Genomic DNA, 11,822 nt, shown 5'->3' with positions numbered 1-11,822 from the left:
AGCCCAGACGCCACGAGCACCCCCTCACCCCCCCCCCCCCCTCCCTTGTCTACTTCCACGGCTCCGGCTCTGTGGTGGTTTGTGCGTGACTGACCCCCGGTGAGGGACACCGTGAAGGCCGCAGGAAGTGTTGACGTCCGAGACAAGCAGCCGCCCGTCACTTCCACCCCGAGAACATTGCGAGTCGTCCAGAAGGTTCTTCGCTCGCCCGGACCCAAAGGTACGCCCCCCGATCCGTCCGTCTGTGTCCTCAGTCCGCAGGGACAATGCGATGATGCCGGAGACAGATAGTCAGTCAGTGGACAGACTTTGCATGTGGAAAAAATCTCACCAGTGTCTTTGAGAAATGTGAGAAGGATGAGCAGGAAGAACAGGAAGAAACCTGCCCTCCCCGGGGGGGATCTGTTCATTTCCAACCCCCGCGCTGTAGATATGCAGGAGCTAATTAGACATAGGCCTTTCAATTTTCTCCACAGACATGATAAGGCTAAATTATTCCCCAGCAACGCTTGGTAAAAAGTTCCTGAAAGTGGGGGGAAAGTTGTGGTCGTGCATAACGTCTCGGTGCTGCATACTTGGAGGACGTTCACAACGTCTTGGATGTCCAGAAAACCTAAAGAAAGACTCTCGGAGCTGCTGAGATCGTATTTCCCTCTCCTCCTATTTCCCCACATGACTCAGACCAAGTAAATAACCCACGACATGCAAGTACAGAAGGTTACGGGGGTGATGGGGGGGGGGCTCAGAGCGGTCCTGGCCCACGTCGATGTGTCCTTGAACGAGACGCTGGATCCCAAATCTCCCCGGCAGAGTTTGGGTCGTGACGAGCGGCAGCGACCCCTCCCGTGTCTACGAGTCAGGGCCATGGGACCGGCGTGCACATCAGTGAGCGACGTACTTTAAAGTCTACCGTGTGCGCGTTGGCTCCTGTAATGTGATGAGTTCGTGTCCTTGAAAAGGTCACGTTTGGAAATCCGCACGAGCTTCCTTTGTTATTTCCATGTGGGCGCGTTGTCCTCGGTTCGGAAATAGCCGTCCCTCACGTCCCAGTGACTCTGCGTCTGTCAGCGGGCACACAGCTCACAATCCAATGGATTGGTTGTTTTACGCGGGGGGGGGGGGGGCTGTGTTATTTTGGCTAGCTGTGAGCTGTGAAACACAATCCAGGTCCACGCCGGCTCGTCGGAATGAGATTACCTGCACAGACAAAAGGTTGAATAAAAATAAAATTCCCGTGGACCTTGAAGGGCTCAACATGACCTCCCAGATCCTGGCGCTCACACAGCCGGACACCCCGAGGACCGACAGCGTCTTCTCCATCCTGTCGGGCTTCTACTCGCTGGACTCGGGCGTTCCTGGGCTCTCTCAGGTGATTCTCGACAAGCTCAACATGAAGGACTACGGGGAGTACAGGTGAGAGCTGCTGAAGCTAACCGGCGTCCGCCAGTAAGCCCAGCCGTGTTCTTCATGTTGGCTTTCCTCATCCTGACTAGGGCTGCCGTGGAGGGAAAAGCCGAGGGGATCTCTTTCCGCAACTACAAGGAGATGTTCAAGAAGATGGAGGAGACCTTTGAGTTCTGCACCAGCTGCAACAGACTCCCGGCGCGCCTCGCCGAGGGCCAGACGCTGAAGCGCTGCGTCAAGTGAGTGCTGCGCGCCGACCATCGACACTGAAGGAAGCCAGTGAGGCATTAACGGTAAAGTTAATGTGGCGTCCCAAAGCTGCCAGACCCGACTGCGTTCCAACGCGTTGCCGCGCCACTCAAACCCCGTTGGCAACGCGAGGGCTCACGTCCGCACGCAAGGGGTCGCGTAAACCGTGAACATGCGCTGCGAGCAGCTGTCTTCTAAAACGGGAGATAATCCGTCTCCAGGGACATACATTCTAGATGAAGCTAAGATGCTATTTATGTTTCGCTACAAACGAAACGTTGTCGTCCCAATGTACCCGAGGTCCTTTGCTATCGTTACCAAATAAGACTGTGATGGGTGACGTCAACTTTTGATGTTTTAAGAGAAACATACATTTCTGAATACATGGGGCCCCTTGAAAGATCTTAAATATCGTGTCTTTTTCTTTCCATTTCATTTCCCTGCTCTTCTCTCACAGGTGCTTGAACGTGTACTACTGCACCAAAGAGTGTCAGAGAAAGGACTGGCCTCTGCACAAAAAAGTCTGCAAGATGCTGCGGCTGGTGGCCATCGACAGACTGGTGGAGTGGCTGATGTTCACCGGTGAGAAATGAGGAGGCGTTGATGGCCGCTTGAGATCACAAATCACGCAAAAGGAACGCTCATCGTCTCTAATGAGATCTGCGTCCTCCCCCACCTACGCAGGAGACCTCCCCCTCCCCACGGCGAAGTGGTCCAAGCCGGCGGCCGAGGTGAAGAACTGGGACGACTGGCTCGGCATGCAGGAGGACCTGGCGCCCCGCCTGGACGCCGTCTCGTCTGGCGCCAACATGGCGACTCTGTGGAAGAACGCCGGCAGGCCGAGGCCGGCCGACTCTGACCTGCAGGCGTCCCTGTGGCGGATCCAGAGCGAGTTCCTCTCCCGGGTCCTCGCGGTCGGAACGGCCTTGCGACACTTTGGCCTCGACCCGCGCGCTAAACCGCTCACCGTCCACATAGCGGGGGCCTCGCACAACGAGACCATGGGCGCCAGGCCGACGGACTACGACGAGCTGAACAACATGTTCCCCGGGCACCAGGGCATCGAGGTAGTCCTGGTGGGGCCGGAGGTGGCGGACGGCCCCGTCACCAGGCCCCCTCTCAGGTCCTTCGGCCCCAGGCAGAGGGTCTACGTCAGCGCCCACAAGGGCCTCTACCACCACTTCTGGGAAGACGTGGTGGAGAAGGAGGAAGCGGCCAAGCCGGACCTGGTGGTCGGATTTCATCCCGGTGTGTGTGTGCGTCCGACGATTTCCCCTCAAAGCGCTTTTCTAATCAAACATCAAATGATCTATAAATAGAAGCTGCTCGGCCGTCTCGTGGAAGCAGTGGCTTGTTTACGCTCATTTGCCGATCGCCTCTTCCAGGGAACACAAGCAAGCGGGAGACGCGTTGCTGAGGATCTCTGGCTTTTGATTATTATTCGGGGCTTTTATCGGGATTATTATGGCGGAAGATTAATTGGAGCAGCTGGGAAAGAGTTTGGCTTCTGGTTGCTGAACTCGGCAAAATGTCACCAAAGATTCACTCTCGAGAACACTGCAAGCTCCGGACGTACGCGAAACCACACGCGGCTCACGCAGATCCACAATCCCCTGCATTATGAGTAGTGTTGACCCTCAACATTCACCCCATTTCATCACAAACGGCCTTACGCCCCCTCACAGACAACCGACACTGAATCTGCTCAGCGCCCTTTGACCCCTGCGAAGCGGCAGCGGGGGGCCCCGACCTCCGGCCTCACCCCGCGACCTTTGGCTCCGCCGCAGCTAAATATGCACGCGGCTTCAGAGCGCCGGGTCACGACGCGCTTATAGGTGACGGTGGAGCCGCCGGCCTGACGGACGGAATGAAAAGGGAAGGTGTGGGCGAAGGTCACGGCCAAGCGAGGCCTCGCGTGCGGAGGCGGGGCGTCGGAAGGCCGCAGCGCGGCTGCTGCTCATGTGTGAAATGAACTGGATTTTCATGCTTGCATCGCTTCAGATAAGCCTATTAATAATATCAACGGCCGTCCGCCACGTGGCGAGGCAATTATTGCGTTGCCATTAACGGCGGCGGCGTCTCTTTGTCACCCCTCCCCGAAGGTCCGAAGGGCTAAACGCTTTCTCCCTGTTAAATGTTTTATAACGATGGGAAGTGTGACCTCGGGGACGTTCGTTTCGTGACGTGCATAATTCACGTGCAGATCCTCTCCTTTCTGCAATCGGAGTTTCCCCCAGGAAGGTGTTGCAGGCGGCGGATAACGTGATACCCTCGCCAGTACCACGCCCCCCCCTCCTCCCCCCCTCCCCCACATACACTCCCAACCAGCAACGTGCCGAGCAGCTCAGTTCAACACATGCAAAGCTTTCTCACGGTGTTGATTGGAAGTGAATCCGTGATCCCGTCGTTCTCGTGGACAAACGGACGTCCTGTTTGCCGCCTGCTTTAGCTCACGGGAGGATGAACCCACCTAAACCAGGTGGATTCAGAGTCCGTGCTGCCATGGGGGCTTGAGCCGGAGTCCCTGGTTGAAGGTCGAGCCCGATGCTCCGAGCAGGAAGAGAAGCGAATGCTTTTGTAAACGCGGGTTAACGTGCTGAAGGGTTGTGAAACCCAATCCAGCAGGAATAAAGCTGCACGAGGTTGAGTTAGAAGAAGCTTCCCTGCGGAGGTTATTGAACCACGTCAGCTTGTTCGGAGAGAAGTCGAGTCCTATCGATTGATAATTAGGCTTCCTGCAAAAACAGCCAGCGACACGTCCTGGACGAGATATATTCTAGCTAACAGGAGGAAGTCGTGGCTGAAGGAGAACTAATCAAGCTCCGTCGGTTCGATAATCAGCCGACATTTCCCCCGGTAACCCTGCAGAGACGTGCAAGTCAGGAGACTCATTCAGGGAGGTTTGTGTGCTGCAGGGCGGCTTATTCTAACTAAAAGGCTCTCAAGATGCATTATTCCACTTTGCGTCTTTTTGATGGTTGATGGGATTTTCAGAGACTTTTGACACCCTTTCTTAGCCCCGAGTGTAAAGGATCGGTTACTTGTTTAACACTTGTTCAGCACTTTGTGGGTTTCAGTTGATTTTGAGCACCAATCAGGATCTAGCAACATTCTAATTCGTTCACAATATGAATGAAGTAAGCCTGAAACTAACTACATAATCATGTGATTAACACGAGTCAATGAGACCGTCAGCAAGAAGCCGACCATCTTTTATAGTCATGCTACTGTTGGTCTCACACGTGTGTATTTAACGCAGGTTTCCACGCTAACCAGGGTCTGTTAGAAGGTTGGCTGCCCACCCTGCTGCTGCTGAGAGACTACGACATACCTTCCTTCTTCACTGTGTTCAGGTCCGTCCATAATTCTATAATAAAACAAAGTGTTGACGGAGTTTCTCGAGGACCATGAAGCCGACTTAGTGATGTGATCCCTGAGCTCTGTCCGTGTCTCCGCAGCGAGGCGGAGCTCGAGGCCTCCCTGCACATCCTGCAGGAGCTGGAGATGCACGTCAGGGACAGCGGGACGAACCCGTTCAGCGCCCAGAAACCCGAGCAGCGCCACTCCAGCCCCAACAAAGCCCCGGTCTACTGCAACTCTCACTACGTCCGCTTCCAGGGGTCGCTGCCTCGAGCGGACTGAGAGGAGCCTCCGCTGGGACGCCATCGTGGACTGCATGGGGTCGCTGTGGTGGGGGGGCGGAAATAACTCTGGTGTGCAGATCTCGGCGGCTCTGAGTGTGAGGAAAACACGTCTTCACTGCTGCAGTAGCTCGCTTAAAACACTGAAATGTATAATAAGTGGAGACGACTATGAAGCGTCGCGGCACCTCAGGGCTCCGCGGTGGGTTCAAAGCTTTGTGCTCCACTGCTTCCCTGACGCAGCACGAGAAGGGGCATGTAGGTGGGAAATGAGGAAGAAATGAGTCTTTTTTTATTTTTCTTTCAGTTTCTCAGTCATTTGGTCGCATTCGGACATATTCCAGAATATCACAATGGATTTCGGATCATTTGCATACTAATGTAACACTTGATCTAAAATGACAACTGAATAAATGGTACTTCTTGTGATCCTGCTCTGTGGTCGTTGCTGTACTCTGATCGGCGTTCTGCATTAACACCACACCAGTGGAGACTCTCCATGAGCCATCGGGCCTTTTCAATAAATAATGCTATGTGTGCGGTACTTTAACACGTTCTCAAAGACGCACAATAAAAGCAATGACAAGGTAAACAAGGATAGAGACGACATTAAAGTGACGAGGCACCTTTAACATCTTCGCTGGATGAATGTTGAACACAAGCAGCTTCTGACGCTGAATCACGACACATTAACACGAATGCGTTAATGATAATTACAGCGACGTGTGTTCGTCGTTTGGCTCCATCAGGAGGAAACGTCACTTTGTGTCTACAGTGCGACTCTGCTCTCTAGTGGAGGATTATGCAGGTGGCGTTTGGCTCTAAGGGGAGGGAGATCCCTATTAAGGGATAATAGGGATAATAATGTTCTAATGGGTTTGAATTGTAATTGATTAGGTCAATAAAAAGTCAAATAGTCGGCTTCTTGTCTCACTGCAATGGATGTTTGCTGCTATTTTTTCTTCAATTTCCGAAAAAGCGAATCACTTTTCGCTTTTGTCACTTTGATGATTTGATTTCTTTTTTTTTTATATTAATGGACAAATATGAGCATGTTTTTCAGCACCGTGAAGTCCGGAATGGTCTGGAGTCGTCACATCGTTCTAGAAGGGGAAGAACAGGTGCTATAAGAGGCCGGGGGGGACACACCACCAGGCCGCTCGGATAACAAACCCACAGCAGAAGAAGAACACAGGGAGTGGAGGACCCGAGAGGTGAGGTGAGTTTGTGGAGCGGACGTTGATATTAAACATGATCACGTTAACGGCTGAGATGCCAGCAGGCCGCCGCGGCTTGTTTCATATTCTTTGTTTTAATTGGAGGAGTCGCGATTGCGCTTTGGGACGTGTTTCCTTTGCAGGCTTCAGACTGCTGAATCCATGTGAGCTCTGCTGCTCTGAAGCACGTGTCCCCTCTAAGAATAGAAAGTGTGCAGCTCCCTCGGACTCGTGCAGTTCATAACTCGGCCCGTGTGTCCGCGGTGAGCTGGTCCCAAGAACAGCCTCAAAGCCATGACCCCCCAGGCTCGAAAAGAGGTGTTTGAGAAGATGGAGGAATCTTTTAAAATCTGCGCCTGCTGCGAGACTCGTCCGGGCGGCCTTTCAGAAGGCCGGAGCCTGAAGCGTTGCACCAGGTACGAACACGCATCCCTCCATCGGCGGCAGGCGCGTCGCCCTCGCAGATCCTTCACTCCACTCGCGTCTTTGCGCAGATGTCTGGGTGTTTACTACTGCTGCAAGGCCTGTCAGAAGGAGGATTGGCCCAAACACAAGAAGTTCTGCCCACAGCTGCGTCTGGCTGCCATCGACAGAGTCGTGGGATCTCTTCCACTCAGCGGTAACGTAGACGTGAAGGACTGTTGGCGTAGCTCGTGAGCTTTCTGTCCCACCGCCGAACTGACAGTAACCCCGTCTTTCATTTCGGCAGGATCCCTTCCATTCCCGACAGGGAAGTGGTCCAAGCCCCAGGCCGAGGTCAAGGGCTGGGACGACTGGCTCGCCATGCAGGGGGACCTGACGTCTCGCCTGGACGCCCTCCTGGAAGGAGCAAACACGGAGGACCTGTGGGCCGGCAGGTCTCCGCCGGGCGGCGAGGACCTGAGGCAGTCGCTGTGGAGGGTTTGCAGCGAGCTCTTCTCCAGGCCGCTGACCGTCGCCTGGGCCATGAGACTGTTCGGCCTGGACCCTCATTCCAGACCCCTCACCGTGCACCTGGTGGGGGCCGGCCCCCGGGAGACCGCGGCCGCCAAGACGACGGACTACGACGAGCTGAACAACATGTTCCCCGGACACCAGGGGATCACGATAGTCCTGGTGGGGCCGGAGGTGGCGGACGGCCCCGTCCTGAGGCCTCCCCTCAGCGGGGCCGGCCCCAGGCAGAGGGTCTACGTCAGCGCCCACAAGGGCCTCTACCACCACTTCTGGGAAGACGTGGTGGAGAAGGAGGAAGCGGCCAAGCCGGACCTGGTGGTCGGATTTCATCCCGGTGGGAACATTGAAGGAAGCATATTTATTTATTTACTTCCTAAACATCTAAACCTCTTTCCTTCCCAGGGTTTGATGCGAGTCAGGGTCTGGACCAGGGGTGGCTGCCAACGCTTCTGCTCCTCAGGGACTACGAGATTCCTTCTCTCTTCACTGCTCTCAAGTGAGTGTCACAGAATAGCCGCACACGCGTGTGCAAAGTGAGTACATTGAGTGCTGTGCTTCTGTACAACTCTAATGTATTTTTACTTTACTTGAATATCATTTTAATTCTCTGTACCTCTAAATGAATTATACTAAACGTGCAGTGCAAAAGCAATCAGGTGTTTGGAATATTGATCCCGTGATATGATACTACAATACTAGCAGGAGTCAGTCAGTTCTACTTTTATACTTAAAGTACATTTTGGAGGATTTTTTTATAGTATAGCGCTGCTATTTTTAAGTAACTGAACTATTTCAGAATTGTGATATATAAAATATATCAAATTTCAATGAGCTTCCCAGTAATCTGACTGTGATACTTTGACGCCTGTGAATGATGAGCAAACACAATTTAATGAATGACATCTGGCCATTGCTGTGTTTCGTATACAAATTGACACATTAAATCACTTTATTATTATATCGCTGTACTGTAAACGTTACACAAGCGTGTGAAAGCAGGAATACATGTGCCGTGTTTACCCCCCCGCAGTGAGACGGAGATGACCTACTCCCTGCAGATCCTGTTGGAGCTGGAGATGGACCTGAAGGGGAGCGGCGCCGGACCCTTCCCCTCGCTGAGACCAGAGGCGGTGGGCTCGAGTCCCAACAGGCCTCCGGACCACCACAACTCCCACTACTTCTGTTTCCAGGGCCTCCTGGAGACGGCGGAGGTGGAGGAAGCGGAGGAGGCCTGAGGGGGCACAGTCGGACTCTTGGTGAATGAACCATTGTCTGTATATGCCTCGTTTTTTACTGATAATAAATTCATAAAATGTGTCCAAATACACGTTATTGTTAAATGTTTTACTGCGGGAACCGTTTGCTTCTACTACTGTCTCGGTTTGGTGACGTGTAAATGAGGTGTGAGATTTGAATAAACTGTCTATTGAGGTGGAAGCTGAGAGGCATAAAACAGTCAAATGTCCACTGAAGTTAAATCTGAATACAAAGAACTTCAAACGATGAATACAGGTGTGGCGACATTGTCCACTGCGGTTAGACACAACGCGGACATCGTTTCAAAATAATTTTAATAAATTCACAATAATCTGTTCACAACTTTTGAGAATGAAGTATTCTACACTATTTGATAAAGCCCCCCCCAAAAAATGCCCCTGCCAGCAGACCCTGCAGCAGCTGGAGCAGGTCCGCCCAGTTGGGGGAGGGGGAGGAAGAGGGCCAGGGGCGAGTGCCACGACTTGGCCTCGAACCACGGGCAGGACCACGGGCACCGCGGCGCAGAAGAACCAGACGAACTCGCACCAGACGCCCCACGGACTCACCATCCGGCCTCTGCAGAGGACGATGAGGAGATTATCTCCAGGAGGCGCAAAAGGCCCTTGGAGCCCTTGAACGGGCCGCACGGGGCGCTCAAAGTCGGGAGCACGAGGTCCGGAGGTCCAAGGAGAACGAGGTCGAGCCACGTCTTACGTGACAGGCGGGCGTCCTTTGCATAGTTACTTTTAATCAAATTTCCAGGTTGATAAAGATTGATGGTCGTAGGTGGAGGAGACTGTGTTTGGCTCCAGTTCACGTCAGTTGCGTTTAATTGAACCCTGCATAGATGCTGCATCCACAGTTTTTCCTCTAATTCTGTAATTTATCCAGCAGGCAAAAGGTAAATATGTTGAAATGAACATCCCTTGTGTCATCATGTCTCATCTCTGTTACCTTTGTCTTCAGGTTCATATGCGTGAAATTAAATGCGGCGTTTGATTCGACTAACTGGAGCAACATGTGATTTGGGAGATTTTGGTTGTATCTCTTTCACACACAAATAGGTACATATTTATTCTCATATTAAGCCTTTTTTAAATCTAGTTTCGTGCAAGATATAAAATAATACAAAGTGTTTAATGCTCAGAACGTCACCTTGTTTTCCTTCTGGTCTCCAGGTTGTGTGTGAACACCTTCATGTTTAATCTAATTTCAAATAAATGAAACGCAACACATTTTACACCTTTGAATACTCACTGCCATGTGGGATTTATGTTTCAAAGCAGCACAGACGCAAAGAGCTGAAATTTAATATGAGGTTTAATTGTACATCCCACAACAAACTTTACATTGAATATCTATTTAGCTGGACAATACCCACCAAATTATTGTTAAAAATTCTGGTATAAGCGAGTTAACTTTTAGCTCTGGCAGTGATCAAAATTGATGCTGAAAGCCAAAATCCATAAATGTGATCTTGTGACATTACATTACATGTCATTTAGCTGAGGCTTTTATCCAAAGCGACTGACAATAAGTGCGTTTCAACCATAATATTAAGGCAGAAAACGGCCATGAACACTAACTCAGGACCAAGCTTAATTTCAAACCGGGAGGGTGAATTTAGATCCAAACCGCGGCGCTTAGCTTCTCTTTCTCCCCCCTTTCCGGTTTATCTGCTTCTTTCCAAAAAGCACCATGAGACAATCTCCACCGCTATGTCCGTTTAAAGTTAAAGATGCCCAATAGGGTAAAAATGAGATCCAGTGTGAAAAGAATTAGATTCACGTATGTAAAAAAAGCGACCATAAACTGAATGGCCCAGATACAGAAGCTGGGGGGACACTCACTGGGTCGAGGGTTGTTCCTGAACATAAATATGGGCCACATGATAGCAGCAAATATATACAGCACAACAGAGATCACCAGAAATATGAACACAAACCGGTCCAGGTTAAAGGGCAAACACGTCTTGAGTTTCTTCAGGATGTTGGTGGCGATGATCAGAGGCAGGATGGGAAAAGGAATGGCGTATGCAATGACGCACAGGATCAGAGCGGGCTTGTCTCGGTATCCAGTCAGCGATATAAAAATCATGCAGCTCACAAAGGCCTCCATGACCTTCCAGAATCCAGGCAGAGCCGCCAGGTAGCTCCCTTTCTTCTTGTCCAGGAATTTGTCCTTCACCACCTCCAGCGTGTAGACGAGGGCGCACAAGAAGGCAGAGATGCTCACTATCCAGCCGTACAGGCATGTCCGGCAGACGTAGAAGTTGGCGTAGGTGATGGCGACGGAGACGGTCATCAGCGCGGAGGACATGGCCATCCCGGTGGTGAAGTCCGACCAGTCCATGCAAAACATATTGAGTACGATATCCAGCTTGAACATCTCAATGATGGTGATGACGAGGGTCATGATGGGGCAGAAGGCCCAGGTGAACATGGCATAGTTCCAGTAGGTATGACTGCTCCCTCCTCTCAAGGCACCCAAGACGAAGGTGACCACGGACAGAAGCATCTGGGCCATGTGCAGCCCGCCTCGGCCGGATAGCAGACTAGAAGGAGTGAACACCGCCTTGGACACGGTGTCCTTAATGTCGCCAATTACTCCCATCTCTTTCAATGAGCTGGAGAGCAGGTGGAGTGTTAGTCCTGCACAGAAAGCAGCTACAAACTGCAGTTGAGGTGTGTTTTCTGTGGCTCTACTGCCTCCACTCTTCACGTTGCCCTTCTGCTTTGCATGATATTCATTAAACCAACGGTGTGCAGTCATAAATGTCTCCTGCGGCAGATAAGAAATATCCCAAATGAAATTTGGTTGTGCCTGGGACGTGGAAGGACGCAGGCCTCAGTGAGGAGGGGTCAAAGCAACAGCCCATCTCCAATGGTTCCCTGAGCGCTTTATTGACCTGCGCTGTGCCCATCGCTTACTGAGAGACGCCATTTCACTGGTGTGAATATACACTATTGTGTGTTCGTTAATGCTGACCGAGTATTTTCGGTTTATAGGAGTTTGAATGTGAGAAATGTTCCTTAAGGGAATCCAGACTCACCGCAGAAGCTCCGTAATCTAACTGTTAAGTGGAGTATTTTAGTTTACAGTGAGGAAATAACCTTCTCGA

The 11,822-nt window shown here is 51.6% G+C and overlaps 3 protein-coding genes across 3 annotated transcripts; 2 read left to right on the top strand and 1 right to left on the bottom strand.

The window, feature by feature from the left end:
* Nucleotides 1–11: 11 nt before the first annotated feature.
* Nucleotides 12–5,723, top strand: LOC120819428 (putative protein MSS51 homolog, mitochondrial). Its single transcript, XM_040176830.2, has 7 exons — nt 12–220; nt 1,248–1,413; nt 1,494–1,643; nt 2,111–2,235; nt 2,338–2,901; nt 4,913–5,006; nt 5,112–5,723. Exons 2-7 carry the CDS (start codon nt 1,256–1,258, stop codon nt 5,293–5,295), a joined length of 1,275 nt encoding a protein of 424 aa, XP_040032764.2. The 5' UTR covers nt 12–220; nt 1,248–1,255; the 3' UTR covers nt 5,296–5,723.
* A 355-nt stretch (nt 5,724–6,078) lies between these two features.
* LOC120819429 (putative protein MSS51 homolog, mitochondrial) lies at nt 6,079–8,767 on the top strand. The gene is made up of 6 exons (XM_040176831.2): nt 6,079–6,513; nt 6,655–6,927; nt 7,006–7,130; nt 7,221–7,778; nt 7,847–7,940; nt 8,475–8,767. The coding sequence occupies exons 2-6, from the start codon at nt 6,806–6,808 to the stop codon at nt 8,677–8,679; spliced, it is 1,104 nt and encodes a 367-aa protein (XP_040032765.2). The 5' UTR covers nt 6,079–6,513; nt 6,655–6,805; the 3' UTR covers nt 8,680–8,767.
* Nucleotides 8,768–10,010: 1,243 nt separating this feature from the next.
* On the bottom strand, nt 10,011–11,546 carry LOC120819430 (myeloid-associated differentiation marker-like protein 2). The gene has a single exon (XM_040176832.2). The coding sequence runs from the start codon at nt 11,471–11,473 to the stop codon at nt 10,418–10,420; it is 1,056 nt and encodes a 351-aa protein (XP_040032766.2). The 5' UTR covers nt 11,474–11,546; the 3' UTR covers nt 10,011–10,417.
* Between the last annotated feature and the right edge of the window lie 276 nt (nt 11,547–11,822).

This window comes from Gasterosteus aculeatus, chromosome 5 (genome assembly GCF_964276395.1).
Source record: "Gasterosteus aculeatus chromosome 5, fGasAcu3.hap1.1, whole genome shotgun sequence".
Lineage (NCBI taxonomy): Eukaryota > Metazoa > Chordata > Actinopteri > Perciformes > Gasterosteidae > Gasterosteus > Gasterosteus aculeatus.
The sequence above is the reverse complement of the archived record's forward strand: the minus strand, read 5'-3'. Positions and strand labels throughout refer to the sequence as shown.